The following is a 19,057-nucleotide window of genomic DNA, read 5'->3' as shown; positions in this document are numbered from 1 at the left end:
TGGACACTCACACGTGAGCCTGTGTCTGCTCTGTCCCCCTGCTCCGTGGATACTCACACGTGAGTCTCTTGAAGAGGGCGGCCATGTGGTCGGGCTTGTCGAAGCTGGTTCTCATCTGGGTCAGAACCTCCATGTTCTCCACCACTAGTTTCTGAGTAAGAGAGAGAGAGAGAGAGAGAGAGAGAGAGCGTGCGCACAAGAGAGAGGGAAGCCTGCAATTTAGAAGACTATAAACTTGATCTGAAGGGTCTTTCACAACCTCTCACTGGCCACAGACAGCACACACACCATTAAGATGTTGGGAAATTTTCCAGCACTTTTCAAAGTACATCTGGCAGTGTTCTGATATTTCAGAATATTAGTAACAGTCCTGAGGGGAAAAACCCAAAGCATTCCGCTCCTACACCCATAAAAACATAACCACTGCTATATGAACATACAAGACCCAGTGCATCACAGTATGTGCATCACTGTATGTAGACTGTAGGATTACTTAATAAACAGTGAGGGGAGTTTTTGGCCATCCACTGTCTCTGACTTCTTTCGTGCGTTACCCGATAGGCAGGAGGGGGTGATGATACCATATACACGATCCAAACAGAATTACCAGGAATCCTACCATTAAAGAATAAGGAGGTAAGCTTCTAACAGCCTCCAGGATGGACAGCTGGAATGCTAGAAGGCTCGACACTGAGGCAGGCGGCGTGTGCCTGGTGTATCCTGCTCCACACCCGGGTCACCTCTGACCTCCTCACCTTGAGCTCAGCAACTTGAGAGGAGATGTGCCACATGAGACTCTCACTGAGGAACTTCATCCCATATGGACCCAGCAACTCTGACAAAGAACGCATCTCTGAAACACACATGCGCACACACACACACACACACACACACACACACACACACACACACACACACACACACACACACACACACACACACACACTTCAGACTTTTTCTCTGATTAATCAAAAACATTCCAGCCACAAAATCTTAAAAGAGCCAACTGTAAACAGACATGAGAGACCAAAAACACATTACAGTAGTTATGAATCAGTCATGGCTTCTGAGTGAAGACAGGAAACGGTACCAGAAATGTCAGAATACTCCTCAGCGTTGAAAGTGAGCTCATTCTCGGTGGGCAGGTTGACAAAGGCCTTCATGGCGGGGAAGTAAGCTATGTGCCCGTTACTCACCTGCCGAAGCAGGGTCTCCAGGTACCTGTAGGGACACACAGGAGGACACCCTCAGAGCACTCCACAGGATATACCCCCACAGTCAGACAACCCCCTGGCTTTCTGGCTCTCGGGGGGAGAAGCACCGTTTCTGATAGTTAATTAATCTGGTTGGCCTATGTGCAGTATATTTACATTTACAGCATTTATCTGACACTTTTATCCAAAGTGACTTACAATTATGATGGAGTACAACTTGAGCAATTGAGGGTTAAGGGCCTTGCTCAGGGGCCCAACAGTGTCAACTTGGGCAGTGGTGGAACTGGCAACCTTCTGATTACAAGTCAAGTACCTTAACCACTGAGCTACCACAGCCCTATATATAACCATGTAGCATCATGTACTGCTGTTGGGAAGATGCTGAGCCTCACAGTAACCGTTAAGCTCCCTGAACCGACTCAGTTTACACCATTTGAGGGAATGCAGGAACGTGAAGGCTAGTTAAGGCAGCTCTGATGGCCATCTCTCACACATGTCGGGATTATGTTGGGACTGATGAAATCACTCCACACACTCATCCTGAGATTGATTCTGTCTGTCTATTTATCCATCCATCCATGGTTTTCAGAGAAACAGGACCTTTCAGACAGAGGTTCTTCATCAGCTGTGTGTCTCTCACCAGTTTGTGCAGAGGATGGTGATGGCTAGCTCTCCATGGCTGTGTGTGTGTGTGTCTCACCAGTTTGTGTAGAGGCTGGTGATGGTGGGCTCTCCATGGCTGTCCAGGTGCTGGGTCTGCTGGAGCAGGACGTTGTTGAATACTCGGGTTATGTCGATCTGCACGTAGTTCTCGATGGACTGCAGCACGGTCATATATGCCCGCACGCTGGTCAACAACTCTGAGGGTTTGGCTATCTCCTGCGTGGCCTGGTTGTACATGGTCATTCCCACTATGGACCTAAGTAGGACAGACCACATCACTCAGTTAGCTAAAACAAAAGTACATTTTTCCATCCACACTGTTGTAGAGTTCAAAACGCCAATACTAAAAGCAAAGCGTGGCTTCTTCAAACAATGGCTGTATTGTAGTTTCTTCTTTTTGTGCTGTTAAATAACTGGGCACCGCGAGCTGATCAATCTCGGCTGTTTTAAGAGCTGGTAAAACGAGACGTTTTCCTCTTCTCACACTCGGACTGGCTTCCGCTGCAGGTGGTCGGAGAGAAGGGCGGAGAGCCAGTGCGCTGGAACGTGCTTTACCCAGTCTGACCTGCAGGGCGGCGGAGTTAGGCGCAAGCAGGCCCTCATGGCGGTGAGAAGCACAACCATTTCGAGGGGTTCGTGGCCCAGGAGAGAGAGAGAGAGAGAGAGAGGAGTGAGAGAGAGTGTGCGAGAGCTAGAGAGAGAGTGTGCGAGAGCGAGAGAGAGAGAGCGAGAGAGAGGAGAAGCGCGCCCACGTCAAAGGCTGTGAATCCCACAGTGGAAAATACCTGTTATTCCTCAGTGTGTGTTTATGTGGTTGGACAGGGCTTGGCTCTGGAGACGCTTCAAAAATCCCTCTAACCCAAACTCCAAGGGCTGGACCCATAAATCACACTAATCGAAGGACGAGGCTGAGAAAGAACCCTGCACGGCTGTTAATTCTCCACTTAATTAACAAGGGAGAACGGAACAGTGTTTTTCACAGTAATAAACCCCCCCTCGAGAAACACAAGCGACGTCAGCTAGGAGCAGAACTCGCAGGGAAAAAAAACGTGGCCAGGATGATGAAGGTAACATTAGATAAGAACTCAACGTGCTTTCTGTGTGTGTGCGAGCAGGCTGGAGAAGTATGTATGTTTATATAAGACGAACTTGCATGTACCTGTGTGTGGGCGCTACTGTTTAAAAAACAAAAAACAAAAAAGGTGGTCTGTCCCAGGCTACCCTGTAGGTGTAGGGGTGTGTGTGTGTGCGCGCGTGCGTGTGTGTGTGCGCGCACAACACAGACTCACTTGGTGAAGCGGATCTCCAGGTGGGAAGTGAGATACTCCCTTGGGGTAAAGGTGTGCTCCCAGACCACCATGTTGGGCACGTAGTTGATGGAGAAGCAAAGCTCGGACAGAGCTGTGTGCAGCTTATCCAGACTGGGAATACAACACATCTCCCCATCACCCAGCAGCCGGCAGCCAAAACTCATTTCTTTCAGATTACGATGCTAAATCATCCTAATCTCCAACATAACACAGCCAATGTTGAACCTCCACCACTTCCATACTGGTGCACTGAACACACACAGGCAATTTATCATTGTATCATCGTATTATCAGTGTAGCATTGTAATATCGTATTATCGTTGTATCATCATCATTGTATCAATGTAGCATCATTGTATTATCACATCATCATCATCATTGTATAATCGTATCATTGTATGAATGTAGCATCAGTGTGTTATATCATCATTGTATTATCGTTCCATCATTGTAGTATCGTATCATCATTTTATCGTTATTGTATCATTGCTATGGGCAGTGCTAGCATTGGTAGCCATGGCAAGTGCTATTCTGATGTGATAATGTGCCTGGCAATAGTCAACATACCTGGTATGTTAATAAAGTAAAGTAAAGTAAAGACTAACCTGTGGAGAGGGAGTGTAGGAGGGGAAACTAGCAAGACAGAGAGCAAAAGGGAGAAAAAGGCCGAACAGAAACACACCCACCCTCCACCCCCGTGTGGCATGTAGCAGCGATGCTTACTTGGTGACAAGGAGTCTGTTCTTCCTCATGCTCTCCACGCCAGGCTTCTCGCGCTCAGGCTCGCCCTTCTTCCCTGTCTGTTTCTTTGACTTCTTGTTCACGGCCTGACTGATGGTTTTGGCGCAGTGTTTTGGCAGGAGCTGCAGAGGGAGAACAAAGATTAGCAGGAAAACGCGCGTGCACGCACGCACGTACACACGCATCTTTTTAGGTGAGTAAAGAGTTATGACTTTGTCTGTTTTATGTTCTTACAAAAACAAAGACAGGATGGGGGGCATAGGGCATGGAAGGTGTAGGGTAGGGAGGGTATAGGCTAGCGAGGGCAGGGCCAGGCAGGAGGTGAAGCAGATGCTCAGAGGACACCGTCTGGGGCAGGTTATATACACACTCATACAGGGAAAACATGCAAACAAGGTGGGGAGGGGGGGGATTGTCATAGACTAGGATAGGGTATTGTGGTGTTAGGGATTGAGGGACGTATGGAGATGGTTATGATTAGGGCCCTTGAAACACAGGATAAATGGTTAGGAATACAGGATAAAGAGTTAGGATTACACCTGGGATGAGTTTGGGTTTTAGGGTTCGTAGGGTATGGTGCTGGATTCTGCCATCGTGTTAGGTTATAGAGAAGGTCAGAGGTTAGGGTAAAGGTTATGGCTAGGCTCGCAGTGCTGACCTGGTCACTAAGGGTGCACTGCTCGGTGCAGATATCCGTGATGAGGTTGCGGGCCTGTTTAGCCATCTCGTCCAGGAACATGTTGCAGAGGGACAGACTGCGGTCTCCGATATGGTGCCTCTGTAGGGGGGAGGAGAAGAGTGATCAGCTGGGGAAGTGGTGGCTCAGTGGTTAAGGTACTAGCAATCAGATGGCTGCAGGTTCAAGTCCCTCCACTGCCTGGTTGCCACTGTTGGGCCCCCTGAGCATGACCCTTAACCCTCAATTACTCAAGTTGTGTTCAGTAGTTGGACTTGGACATTTGTAAAGCTGCTTTGTGACAACATCTGTTGTAAAAAGTGCTGTATAAATAAATTTTGAATTTTAGAATTCAACGAATGAGTCATTTTGGATAAAAGTGTCAGCTGAATGCTGCAAATTTAGTGAGCTGGTCAGCTGAAATCAACCCTCATCTCCCTCTTGTGTGTCCTTTTACCGATACGAACAACCTCTCACCCTCAAAACCTCCCTCTCAGGAAGCCTGGGTCTCAGGAAGCACAGAGCGAGAGATCACACAAGAGGAAATAATTTAGGCTGAAAAGGGAGAGTTGAAAGGAAGAAGAGGCAGCATGAGAAAATCCTGAGAGTGAGTTAGTGAGTGCAAGAGAGTGCGAGAGAAGAGGGAAAGAGGGGTGAGTGTGTGAGCACTTCAGGGAAAGTCTGCTTTTGATGCCTGTAGCTTTGGTCTCAGTGGCTTCCTCTGAACAAGTTTCCACAGTGGGTTCACAACACCAGCCCCATCACTCAAAGCGGAGGCGAAGGCCCTCCCCCTGCCCCGAGGTCACTGCACGTCCACTGAGGGCTCAGGTGGAGCCAACTGCATAATAGCCACCGGCCGAAAGCCATGGTGACCTCTGACCCTTGTAGAAGCTCCTTGACCTGTTACTGTTTCTATAAACTTCACAAGAAAAAAAAGGTTTCTGTTTTAGGATGGAAATATTCCTGGAAACGTTTAGTGCTTTTCCAACACAAACAAAGGGTGCAGCTGTCAAAAGCTGTGTGAAGTGGACGTAGGAAGAGGTACATTTCAGAGACCTGCTGAGAGAGGGAGTTTCGTGTTTGAACAAGGGAAACCCAAGCCATCTATGCCTCAAATCTTTTATTTCTTCACGAGCTCTGCCGCTCACGCCACTCACAGGCCGTACGCGAGCACGCACCTTTAGGTGCCATTCTGTCAAGCGATTTGGAGGGAAAAATACCCAACCTGTTTACCAGATTGGACTGGGCATTGAGATGTTTAACAGGAGCAAACTGAGGGGGGGAATGTTCCATGTTCCAGTGGGAACATGGCATCTGTTTTGCTGTGTGTGTGTGTGAGTGAGTGTGTGGGATGGGTGACCTGAGGGACCGCTGGTAACTGCTCTAGTGTATGGTTCAATTAGACGTTTAATAAATCAGGCTTTTCAGTGCTGGGTTTTTCCACACAGGTCCTGGTGCACATCAGCACAGCAGGACTCGCGCCCTCACCCTTCATATGAGTCCTTCCTGCTCTCTATGGATCACAGCTACCCACAACAGCAGAGAGAGAGAGAGAGAGAGAGAGAAAAAGAGCACAAGACAGCAAGAGATTGGGGGAAGAGAGAGAGAGAGAGAGAGAGAGAGAGAGAGAGAGAGAACCACTTTCTCAGACTCCTTTTTCTTCAGAGGCAACAGTGAGCATATTCACAGAGGAGCATTTGTAGACACACAAGCAACTGTGTCTCTTGACCAGGAACATGGCTACACACCCACACACACCTGCTGGATGCCTGAGCAAAAACCATTTACATACTACTGCCTGTCATTTATTCAATTACAAGCATGTGTTCTTGTGTGTTTATGACTGACCATTTTGCTTGTGTTTCCCAATGAATCCTATTAGTTATGAACTTTAAAAAATAACCAAAATTTAAAAATCCCATTTCTATCCAATTCTATTCTATGCTACATTCAGATATGACCACAGTAATTAATTCCAGTAAAAGCAAACAATGAGTGGTTTCATGGACGCAGGGCTATGAAGGATCTGTTCAGAAAGTCTACCGAGGAACCAAACTCAGCACACAAGCCCCCGAAAACAGACTAAAAACAGAACCTGGCTCAAGTGGGCAGATCTCACAGGGAGGAGAACAGCTCTTACTGAATGTCATTTACAAGGAGAGGGACAGTGACTCAAACACAGTGCCAGGCATCCCCTGCTGAGAGTTGTCTGTCAAAATCACGAAACACACTTTACTATAACCTGGAAATAAGCAACCTTACACGAAGGTATCACAGCACTTCTTGAGATGGGTAAATGAATCTGGCACATGTACGAAGTGACTGACTAATATTCATCAATGACATGCATTCAAACTTTTTGCTGTGCATAGGGGACAGAATGTGGTGGTGGCTGCAGAAGTTCAGCAGAACCTGCTGTACAGGATCAAGACGGGCATCACAACTAAACAATTAAATGAGCGCACATGTGGTGCTGAGAAAAGGTTGAGAGCACCACTGTAGTGGTGTGGGAGAGATGTGAACAGGGCCCCACACATCAGACCCAGAGTCTGTGTCTGTGAATGTGTGTGAGAGAGAGAGAGAGAGAGAGAGAGAGAGAGAGAGAGAGAGAGAGAGAGAGAGAGAGAGACAGAGAGACAGTACTCACCTCTTCAGGACAGAGCTCGTGGGTGCAGCTCATGAAGTGTGTGCAGAGCAGAGGGAAACAGATGGAGTATCGAGACTGAGAGGGAAGCTCCAAACACTGCTGGAACATTTTCTCAAAAGCCCGGCTGTAGAAACTATCCGAGCAGAGACAGACAGGGCGATGGGGTGGGGGTGGTGGGTAGAGGCAGACAGACAGAATTACTTTATTAAATCAATTACAGTTTACAGAAAACAAGCAAAGTACAGCTACTCAATGAAACAGAGTTCACATTACGGGGGAAAAGGGAAAGAACGCCTAGAGAGAGCATCAAAAAGACAACAACAAAATAAACACAGCTCTCTAAAACAACCAACAAACACCCAAAGAAAACAACTTAACTCAATTTAACCTCTGTTTTCCCCTGGCACAGAACATCACATCACTGCAGCCCCAGATGTTTTCAAATTTAATCAAGTCGTCCATGGCAGAACAAAACGTAAAATCAAACAATATGTGCTTCTTCACCAATCATATGAACACAGTAACAGCACAGCCATCCGCCTGGCCCACAATCACACGCTCTGGAAGGGGGACGGGGGTGAAGGAAAACAGAGGAGGAAAGAGAGCAAACACAACCACAACAAAAAGGGAGGGAGAGCAAGGAGGCATAGCTAGAGTTTCTAGCTCCTTCTAGTACAGTCATATCTTATCTGTACAAACTGCCCCCAACACACAATCACTCAGGAGGAAACTAGCCCAAACACAAACCAACACGCTGTTGCCCGTGGCAACTGCAAAAGGAAAGTCAGGCCTCTGCTGACGATTCAGGGAGCCCCTGTGGGACGTTACTGGAGAGCTTTAGTTCTCCTCTGGGTCACCTACCAGAAGATGGAGAGGTCGGATGTCTCCACCAGCATTTCCACCAATGAGTCAACCATCTTGGTGTGGAAGATAATGGTGTTCATCATCTTCCCCAGCTCCCGGTGGTCCGCAATGCCCAGAGAGGCCTTGGAGACACTCGTGTAGGCCTACACGCACACGTGCACACACACATTTGAAAGCAATTAATTCAAAAGGCATTTAATCATGCTGACAAACTAGCAAAATAAAAAGCCGAAGCCCACTTGTCCAGGGCACTAGCATAAATGGCTGCTGCCGTTTCCATGGCTAGAAACCCAGGAGGAAGAGGAAGGGGAGATGAAGAGTGCCAGAGACTGGAAGTGTGTGGTTCAGCACTTTACCATATCATTAACTTCTGATGCAGATTTCTGGGAAATATGTTAACTTGATACTGCTGAATCACACAATGGCCAACCAACACAGTGTCTTCTGGAGCACATGAGATCAAATAGAGGCAGTATGTGAAACTGGATATGAACACAGTATGGGCGGACGGCCACTCCGATGGGCCTGGCTACAGGTCTGGATTCACACACACGTGTCTGAAGCTGGTCTCCACAAGACTGAGCTCAGAGGAACAGCTGAGAGGCACTACAAATGCAGGCCAGGGACACACTAACATGCCAGTCTCTCTCCCTCTCTCTCACACACACACACACACACACACACACACACACACACACACACACACACACACACACACACACACACACACACACACACACTTACTCAGATCCTCTGATCCTTTCACTTTCACCATTTCACACAGGACACGTGCTCCTCTTGTGTGCCCTCCATGGGGGGGGGGGCAATACCAGGCCTGGAGCAGTACTACTAACAGCAAAAGGCTTTCACCACTCAGAGCAGGCAAAGGCAATGTGTGAAAACTCGGGGCCTTTTCTGGAGCTCTTTATATACTGCTAATGGTGACAACAGCAAAACAGCAGCGGTACTGGCGATACCAGTATGGGCAGACAGTGAACTGGGTGAACTCAGGCAATTGCTTGCTCTCTCTCTCTCGCTCTCTGCTGGCAGGTATGCTCTGAAACAGCATGGTGGATTCACCCAGTATAAGGCATGTAGGCCTGCTTCGCAAAAGAGAGTTCAGGACTCCTCTGGAAGCAGAACACAGCACTTTATGATACGTGCTGGCAGTCCTGACGCAGCCCTGATTGCTTCCAGCGGTTTCAACAGAGCCGGTCCTGAGCTCTGAAACCGGAGAGATCTTGTGTAACACATCAAAGTGCAGCTGCCATGCAAGTACACCGAGTTCTGCAGCTGGTGTTTCATAGAAGTGACAGCTATCGACAAAATGTGTGGCGTACACGCATGCACACACGCCTGAGTTTTCTCTACCCTGGAAAGCACTGGAGGGATGGAGAGAGAGAGAGAGAGAGAGAGAGAGAGAGAGAGAGAGAGGAAAAAAGGAAGAGAAAGCATGCCCACTAGAAGAAAAAGGGTGAGGCATCAGAAAGGCTTTCCCAGTCTTCCCAGTTAAAGTTGTTATAACAGTGCCGCCCAAGACAAAGCCTCGAGCCAGACTGTGTTGCTTACACATTTACATACCGTAAAAGCCAATGAGCAATAAAGTTTATTTAGAGAAACTGTTTTTCCAAGCGCTAAAGTACACGGATTGATGAACGTCAAGCTCCTCAGTGCACAGAGATAAGGAGAAGACGTCCGTTCTTTTGGGGGGAGGGGGGCATCCAAACTGACCTCCCAGAACAAGCCTGTTCTGGGAAAGAGGCTGTCCGAGATGAAAGCCAGAAGGAGCGTGGGCTTCCAAGCTTCCCGCACCGTAGCCGTGGGCTTCTTTAACCTCGTCTTGCTCTCGGTTGGTTAGGGGCTCTTGTTGAAATAGTTTCCACTCACAAAATTAATCAACAAGATCAGACCAACATTCTCCGGCCATTTTCCATGGAATGCCTAGAAGACATGTCACTGCTAGGACTGACAGACCACAGTACATAAATAATGAAATAAAAAGAACATATGGTATACTTCTGAACTAATGGATCATAAGGGACTAAGAAAAGAACATCAAAATCTATGTAAATGCTCGCGTGGGAGTGCACTAATATACAGAGCATTAAATGATTGGGTTTGAATCAAAAACGCATGTTCTTTCTGCATAAGAACTTCAGAGCATCTTTGGTTTTTAAACCTACAGTTCAAAATGTTTCAAATGCAAAATGCACATGCACATGCTGAGGAATATTGTTCTCCACCCAGCAGACATGCGTGTGTAACGTGATCTCCATTAGTGAAGAATGATCTTGAGCAAGTAGAGTAAGACATCTGTCAGTAAAGAGCACCTCTCCTCTGAGTACAGCAGCACTAGGTCTCTGTACTCGTCTACTTGTCTCTGCTTGTGTGCCTGCCATGGTCAATCACCAGTTTAACTTTGCCTAGCCAAACCCTAGATAACACGCATGTTACACCCTGCCTCTGCACTGTGTTTGATTAATTATGTCTGATAAAGTCCTAAAAGAACAGGAGCCAACACATGAAGGAAAGACAGAGTTTGGTTAATCTTGTTATGAAAGAATGGTGTATGATGGGACATCAGCACACAGATCTAGTGGTGCACGATTTGTTTATCCTGACTGTGCTTGGAGGAAGAGCCCTGGCCCTGTTCTGGATGAAAGGGCCTGGGGAACAGAGACACACCCCACCACCCCTCCCTGAATTAACAGGAGCCAGGGGGACAGGGGATCAGACACACACCCCATCAGGACCCACTGGGACAGGGGACTAGACACCCACCCTATCAGTATCCAGCGGTACAGGAGACCAGGAAGTAGGGAAACGCACCCCACATTCCCCCTTATTGCCCCACATTCCTGTGCTCACCTGCAGTCGGAACCAGTCCAGCCGCATCCCTCTAAAATCAAACACCTCCCCGTCCTCCACTGTAACACAGAGAGAGAGAGAGAGAGAGAGAGAGAGAGACGCATGATCTTAAACAGAGACTGCAGTCCAGGCACAAATCCGCTCATTATTGTTCTGGTTCCCAGCTCGAACACATCTCACAGAGATCATACAAGATTTGATAAAAAACAGGACGAGATGAAGCATCTGAGTGAGACTGTGGGACACAAATCTGTGGAAGACCACGAGTGCCTCGACTGTGTAGTCAGACGAACCACAAATTCTGCAAGCCACAATCATTACTGTTCTTCATCAGTCAGCTAAGAGTAGGCAGAAGACCACAGGACTAAGTGAAGGACTGACAGGAGAAGAGCGATTTGTACCTTGTTTAACACTGAGTGAAGTCATTGTGTTCACAAAGGAAGACATGATGATAGACTCATCCTCTGGGCAGACAGACAGGTTCTGAAGGAGCCACAGACAGAAGCTTTATTTAATTAACTAAACAATTTCTTTATGCAGCAGACTGAAGAGCAGTGATTAAACGGAAGTAGTCGCTATAGGTGGAAGGCTGTGGAGCTGAGGCCAAAAACATGTAACACACTGTCTCCATCTAGTGGACAGGCATAGGAATTGTTGGAGTCTAAAGCAAAAGGTGGCATTTTCAGCAATAAATCAGAACACAAATTCAGCCAAAAACTAAGATAGTGGGTCATGTCAGTTGAATTCCCTCACTAGTGTAGTACTAGTAAAATTCAACCCACATCCGACCACCATCCACATATAAACTATGGCGTTTATAGTAACTACATATAATCTGCGGACGCATTTAGAGTGTGTGCTGCAATTCTCTGTCTGACTGGGAGTTAAACCTCAACACCACACAAGTAGACATTTGTGTGGTTTTCATAAATCAAACATATGAAACACAAAAATAAAAGATTTAAATGTCTACGTTTTTCTTGTGAATGATGCAAACAGTTTAGAGGAAAGCTGTGGTTTTGGTGCTCCACCTGTCGGGGAGCTCACCTGGACAAGCTCGTTGAGCACCACAGCGTCGAAGCCAGACAGGTACTGGACGTAGTACCTCTGCATGACGGGACCATACTTCCGCACGTGAGCCCTCAGCTCCTCCATGTAGAAGATCAGCTCAGCAATGTGCCTGGGAGGAGCACGCACACACACGCACACACACACTTTCAGGCTTTTCCCAATGCCATCTTTAGAATTAACACTGAACTAAGCAGTGTATAAAAATGCTTGGAGGTGTCAGTGTTTGTGTGTGCTCCCTTTACTTGTCAATAAAGTCGTCTGTGCTTTTCTTCTGGATGTTGTCTGCATGCCGGAGAAGCCAGATGATCTCATCACGAGCAAATGAGAGTGCCATGAACACAAACAGGGCCTGTGAGAGAGCAGGGAATACATAAAACTGTACCCATCACTATGGACACACACACACACACACACACACACACACACACACACACACACACACACACACACACACACACACACACACACACACACACACACACACTCACTCACACACACACTCTTCTGGGTTTAAACAAAAACAGCTTCACTCACATACGACTTACAGGAATTAAAAGACCATGTCCAAGGGGTCAGAGATCAGTGGTCAGGGTGCCATACCTTCGGGCCCAGTAGACCAGGCTGGTCGGCCAGCACGGTGGCCAGCTCCTTTAGGGCAGACCGTAGGAACTTGCGTCTTTCCCTGTGCGTCGAGCCCCTGGAGAGAAAATCAAAACAATCACCGCATGAGAGGAGAAGCAGCTTGGAGAGGACAGGCAACAAACAAATCTGCATAAGACAAGCAATTCTAAACAAACAGCCGGTTAAAGCCAGAAGCACACCCAACTTTCTTCAACAAACGCAAACAAAGTCCTTCTGTACCTGTGTGCAGTAGAATGTTCTCTAGCACTTGTACAGGCTCATTTAGGAGTTCGGCTCATTTCTGGAACGTTCTTAAGCTAGCGACCAACATTACAGCGCTCGCACATGCTCCACACCGCTGGTATCTTCTGGGTCTCGGTGTACTTACGCGTGTGACAGCGCCGACTCCTTGCACTCGCGGATGTCGTTGACCCGCTTGTTATAGCTGCAACAGACCAACAGGCAGAACTAAACAAGGGCACCTTCAGAGGGCACATAACGCACGAGCAGTGATGCTAAAGGTGAAAACCTGGAGTGTGGGGAGTAAGGAGTGGGCCTCACCCGCGGATGTTGACAAACAGGTCCTCGGCCGCTTTGTGGATGTGGAACACCTCGTCCCTGAAGAGACACAGGCAGGTGCTGCTCTGGAGAGCCAGCTTCCACAGACTCAGAGCTGCCGGGTCACTGTTCAGGGCCCCGTGGCACAGGATGAAGCCAACTACACATGCGCGCACAGACATGCGCACAGACATGCGCACAGACATGCGCACAGACACACAGAATGAAAGAAAAAAAGAAATTATTTTCAGGAAATTCCAAAACTTAGTTCAACATATGTTTTGTTTGTTAGAAGTGTGTATTACATATATACATATACAAAGCATGCAGGCTGGAAGCCAAAGTTTTGCAGACTTGCAAGGACCTTGAGGAACAGTGTTGTTTAACCTTAGTCATCTCAGTCTGATGTGTCCTCACCAACATTTTACTGTTCTAATGTAGGTTTGTTAAATGGGGTAAATGTAACTTTCTCTGTACACACTTACAGACTATCCACTTCTCCATAGTGTCCAAAGAAAGGTATTCACAAGGCATCTGGAACACAGGAAACACTTTAACCATGGGAAACATCTAGTAACTTCATAAGGGAAGACATCACAGGAATTTTCCTGTGATTTTTAACATAACAGTACCAAATCCAAAACAGACTATTTTCAGTTGTGTGTGTTTATTTCTTCATTTGTTAGTAATAAAATTGATATCACCACTGTGATAAGCAGCCTTGTCCCACAAAATATCCAATTTTCCATGAAATGCAGGAAAATTGTTTGATTAAAAACAAAACAGAGACATGTCTTAACTGGACAGTGCAGCGTTAAATGCCGGAGCTCATTGCTTGTTTCTGTTGCTATGAAGATGACTCAAACAAGAACATTGCGTGCTTGACTACTAAAAGTAGTAATGATTTCTGATTTGGATTTCAATTTAATCAACTTTGATATTACTTGTTTCGACCAAAACCTTGCACTGGAATTACAAACATCACCATCATGTTTTGGAAGTTGTTTGAGGTTCCTGCAAACTGACACTGGCAAGATGTTGACCGTCGATGAATTCTGTGACACGGAGAGAGTTCAGTGTCCAAACATGGACAAGTGTCTTCATCTTAGTGAGAGAGAAGGAACCCCAACACTGTCTGTTGTTCAGTGTGTACCACTAGTAGCTTAGTATGGCAGGTTAGCTGGTGAGGCCAAGTCACTATCCTAGCCATGTACGGATAAGTGTTATTTAACAAATGCCATGAAATGTAGCATTTGTCTTCTAAAGTCTGTCATTTCTGATAAACCAGATACATGAAATTAACCAATTTTCCCCATGAATTTAGTAGGGCCCTATTCATGCTGTATGTTTTCGGTATTGCAGTATGGCCGTATTAAATCAGTGTCAACCCAGGCCTGGGGCTCACCGTGTCAGACTGCGCTGGGTTCAGCATGGTGCTCGGGGCACTGATCAGGCTCAGCAGCTGGGCATTCCTCCACTGGTCTGCAGACAGGTTACGGCGGGGATACACCATCTGCAGAGAGATCAGCGCGTCCGAGAGGGACTACGCAACCAAAGGGGGTGGGGGGATTGGTTAAACTGTTCACTGGTACACATGCTGTACTGTATATCTGGAGCTGCTGTGCTGTAGTGTGTTGTGACAACTGGAGTTGCTGTGCTGTAGTGTGTTGTTTGCTACATGTAGACCCAAACGTTAAACGCCTACGATCAAGGCTTCATGGGTAAACTAGCAGGTAGATGACTTTACAGAAGATTTCAGAACCATGACTCTTGGGGTGCGTTTATACTTGTAGTTTGGTTCCCTCGGCCCGGATCAAACAAGAAAAAGATTAATGGTTACATTTTAGTCCTGGTTTGCTTGGTGTTCACACTTACAAATTTACAATCAATGTTTTGTTTTACTTATTTTGCAAACAAACATAAAAACTAGGCAATGAGAACAACGCACCACACTGGCCTTTATGCACTTATCAGGATTGTGCATGTTGGGTGTTATTTTTACTGAAACTGGAACCACAGCAAGAGGACAAAGAAATCAAAACAGCTCCAGATATTCCAAATGTTACTGAGGCTCCTTTTTTGTTTATGATGCGCTCTGTTCTCTCGCGGCGCGTTTAGTGTTGCATCTTGTGACATCACGTCCTGTTTGGTTCATTTCGATGCCTCTGGGTCGTATTTTGTTCATACTTTAAACAAACTGCACCAGAACTTGCTTAGAAATGGACCCGCATGCTCAGGCGGCCTGGGTCCATTTATATAGAACACCAGAGTTCAAAAGCAAGTGTTCACATTTACTCTTACGAACTGCACTAATGGCGCGATCAATCGTTTTAATCCAACCAAAACTAACATACCCTTAAAAGAGCCCAAATCCTACATCTGTCTTTTATTTTATATTTTCCCTTGAAGTCTACTTTGTGTTTATTTTCCAAAAACAGTAGTTCATTTATACTGTCCCAGTGCGCTTGCAGACAGAGTACGAGAATATGATATTAACATTATGATGTTTTTGGTGGGGGTGGAGGGGGAACAGAGAGAGAGAGAAAAAAAAAGCACCCATCACCATAGTAACAGGTGATTTTTCACCTTTCCGTGAGGTACAAACTCCTCCATCATCTTCTTCAAAGGATTCTCATAGTCCACGATCATCTGTCCAAGCCTCGGGTATTCACGGTCACTGATACAGAGAACACACACCAGGCATGTATTCAGCCAACGGACACCAGCCGTTCACCAGCTGCTTCCATCAGTGCAACTAAGCCATTATCTACAACTCCACGCAACCCAAATCCACAAAACACTCTCCCAATTCATTTCATTTTTTTTCTAAATCCTACCATCCCATTACATGCTTAAATATAACAAATGTACTGATACTGGGAATCTGTATTGGAATGTGCATTGAATGGAATATGGAGAGGTGTAATGATACTAGAATCTGGTGGATACACAAACAGGAATGTGAATGCTGGATACCAGCATCAGTACATATGTGCACTGGATGTTCATGGGTCTGCAGTGTTACCTGGCACCGTGAGTCATCTCATGAGCATAGTTGTACAGGCCAATAATGGCCTTACGCTCCTCGATTCGAGACAGTAGCATCATTAGTGTAGTGTACGTCACAACAAGGTCAAGGTAGTTTCTGGTTAGGTCGAAGTTCACAGTCTAAAAACAAAACAAAACAACAACAACAAAAAATCCACCACAGGACACAGGTCATCAATTTTTAATTCATGTTCCACTGTGTCTATATCTATTTAACAAAAACAATAATAAATTACAAAAACCAAATCAAAACGACCCTTACAATGTCAAAGAAAACTTGACACACATCAATAGTGTTGAGCAGTTCACAAACGTGGTCCTGAAAAAGAGAAGAGGGGAGAAAAGTGAGGCAGAACAGGCAGCATGTGCTCTGAGGAGTGTGTGCGTGTTTTTGTCCTACCTTAAACTCCATAACATCCACAAACGTGAAGTAATACAGCGCCAGATTCTTCAGGATTTCAGACTTTTCCTTCTGAAGCTGTGTGAGCTGTTGCTGCAATATCAAAAGAAAATGTAAAATCACCACGGTTGTACAATTCAGAGCAGCACGCTACTTCAGACTACAGACTCCTTAGCAGGGTTCTCAGTGGTGTATAGTAAAATCTAATTATTATTACTTATGTATTAGACCATTGATAAATAATACAGGTGCACACAAAGTAGGGAAGTAAAGAATGAACAAGTGCACCGAACATGGCCATAAGGGTATCACAAGCAGCTGTATGGACAGAGCGGTCTAACTGACAGCCTGTATTCCAACATGTGCTAGTTGGATTAAAGTAGGATTAAAATTCCGCTTCAACTGAGCACAATGAGATGAAGCGCAGAGGAATTACTTCAGTAATTATTATTTTACAGCTGTTACGGCATCTTTGTTTATTTTACCATTAACTCTTGTGTCTTAAAACAGCGGAGAAAGGCTGAACCCTGTGTGGAGTTGGCGCTGGCCCGTAAGGCTCCCTGAGAGAGAAGGCCCACTTGCACTACACCAGTGACTCCAGAGCAAGTCTGCACCTCCATCCAGCCAACACACAATGCCTGATAGGCAGCAAAGCATCAAAACACACTGCCCCAAAGGCTGCAAGAACTCTTTTACAATGTGGCTAGATTCGAAAAGGTTTTTAAAAAAGTCTCTCATAACTAGAAGCTGGCTGGTAATGTCTTCATCATCAATGCAAACGTGCTCTTGAGTCAAGTTAGTAAGAGAGAGCACCTGATGTCCATCAGGGTTATCAGGTAAGCATGTCCTCTGTTAAAAGCATTAATGATATGTTGGACATCACTGTGCAAATATCAGGGAGCTTATAGCACACACGCACGCATTCACGCCCACACGCACGCACACACACACACACACGTGCATGCACGCACGCGCACATAGAACTAAGCTAGCATTGGCCATAAGTAGTTTATAAGCAAACCACACAAATTTCTGCCCATATTTCCATATGCTATGTTACCCTTTCTCAAATTCACTCCTGTACAATCATTAAAATGCTCCTTAGCATTTTAATATTTATTACTCCCTTGTACAATAAAGAACTCAGCAAGGATGGCAATGTAACACACAAGTGATGGAGTCTAAGAGCTGTTTTAGTGTTTGTACATACAGTAGAATTAATAATAAAGTAGTATATAATATCATTAAAGATAGGAATAAAGAAATATATACTCAAATTTTACATTAATGTGTTTAACCATCCTTGTTATTTTCCATGAAATGCGTTGGTAGCATTGGCTTGTACACTCTGGATACGAGATATTAGATAAAAATCCTGAAGCAAGCATGGAGCCATGCAGCCATAGGCCAAGAAACCTCAGGACACACAACTGTGTTGCACACTAGAAGGCTGAATTGTATGGCCAGCGGAAAACTACATTTCCACACTAACGCCAACAGTGGATTAGAGGATGTGTGTATTCTGAAGTTCCTTCGGCCCACGTTGGTTTCCCAGTTATCACCATGTTTGTAAGAATAACGGAAACGTTAAAAACGACGTTGAAATATGAGCAAGCACTAAACGAAGCATACAGGACTCCAGATGGTGTCCACACTTACCAAAAGAACAATCCAGAAAATAGCCATGATAAGCATGCAAAAAAAAAGGCAGAACACAAAAAAGAAAACATAAACAAACACAAAGTATACTCCAAAAGCACAGTTAAAACATGAAGCAGCTCATAACCATCATTCCAGAAGCAGTTAGCGGTCTTCCACATATTAAAAACAAACAAAAAAGCAAAGTTAAAGCTTAAAAAAGGAAAAAAAAAAAAAAGAAATAAAAAAAGCAGCATCTGAAAAACACAAACACTTTAAAAAGACAAGAATGGTGATTGGTTATTAAGAGAACACAGCAAATAAACAGAAATAAATGGAAACCCCCACCCACCCCAACAACTCCCACCCTCTCCATCTCTCTCACTCACACACACGGACATGATGCACTGCAAATACAGAGCGTAGGTGCGTTATAACCCATATTCGCCCTTTAATTCTTTAGAACTTGATGCTAAACATAAAACATGTTTTTTTTTTCTTCCTCTGTCACGGCTGTTGGCTGCATTCCAAAACTGTCGGGTATTCCTCACAAGTACGGCAACGTTAACACACTGACGACCCAGTGGCAGAACACCGCCTCTGTTGGAATGTGAACTGAATCTGCTGGATTTGTGTGTAGGGACACACCCACATTCCTTCACAAGCACGCGCACATGCAGCCCCGTGCGCTGACCTGGGGCTTCACCAACATCACCGGCCCTGGAAACCTGGCGACTG

At 45.8% G+C, this 19,057-nt stretch overlaps 1 protein-coding gene across 4 annotated transcripts in view; it reads right to left on the bottom strand.

Moving 5' to 3' along the window:
- The window catches only part of nckap1 (NCK-associated protein 1), a 33,913-nt gene that overhangs the window by 6,233 nt on the left and 8,623 nt on the right, over positions 1 to 19,057 (bottom strand). For 2 of the 4 annotated variants that reach the window (XM_027021815.2, XM_027021833.2), the window contains 22 exons: positions 16,682 to 16,774; positions 16,544 to 16,600; positions 16,259 to 16,401; positions 15,820 to 15,910; positions 14,639 to 14,776; positions 13,719 to 13,767; positions 13,237 to 13,393; positions 13,064 to 13,120; positions 12,655 to 12,751; positions 12,297 to 12,403; positions 12,031 to 12,163; positions 11,385 to 11,466; positions 10,984 to 11,042; positions 8,113 to 8,258; positions 7,252 to 7,384; positions 4,587 to 4,706; positions 3,911 to 4,050; positions 3,167 to 3,298; positions 1,915 to 2,133; positions 1,091 to 1,221; positions 756 to 853; positions 58 to 151 (listed from right to left, as the gene is read on the bottom strand). In XM_027021815.2, coding sequence (XP_026877616.1) covers positions 58 to 151; positions 756 to 853; positions 1,091 to 1,221; positions 1,915 to 2,133; positions 3,167 to 3,298; positions 3,911 to 4,050; positions 4,587 to 4,706; positions 7,252 to 7,384; positions 8,113 to 8,258; positions 10,984 to 11,042; positions 11,385 to 11,466; positions 12,031 to 12,163; positions 12,297 to 12,403; positions 12,655 to 12,751; positions 13,064 to 13,120; positions 13,237 to 13,393; positions 13,719 to 13,767; positions 14,639 to 14,776; positions 15,820 to 15,910; positions 16,259 to 16,401; positions 16,544 to 16,600; positions 16,682 to 16,774 — 2,476 coding nt within the window. The remainder of the gene's footprint in view (positions 1 to 57; positions 152 to 755; positions 854 to 1,090; positions 1,222 to 1,914; positions 2,134 to 3,166; positions 3,299 to 3,910; positions 4,051 to 4,586; positions 4,707 to 7,251; positions 7,385 to 8,112; positions 8,259 to 10,983; positions 11,043 to 11,384; positions 11,467 to 12,030; positions 12,164 to 12,296; positions 12,404 to 12,654; positions 12,752 to 13,063; positions 13,121 to 13,236; positions 13,394 to 13,718; positions 13,768 to 14,638; positions 14,777 to 15,819; positions 15,911 to 16,258; positions 16,402 to 16,543; positions 16,601 to 16,681; positions 16,775 to 19,057) is intronic. The other 2 variants (XM_027021825.2, XM_027021841.2) reach the window with 1 other exon arrangement.

This window comes from Electrophorus electricus, chromosome 2, assembly GCF_013358815.1.
Source record: "Electrophorus electricus isolate fEleEle1 chromosome 2, fEleEle1.pri, whole genome shotgun sequence".
Classification (NCBI taxonomy): Eukaryota; Metazoa; Chordata; class Actinopteri; order Gymnotiformes; family Gymnotidae; genus Electrophorus; species Electrophorus electricus.
Note: the sequence above shows the minus strand (reverse complement) of the source record. Positions and strands in the feature narration are given on the sequence as shown.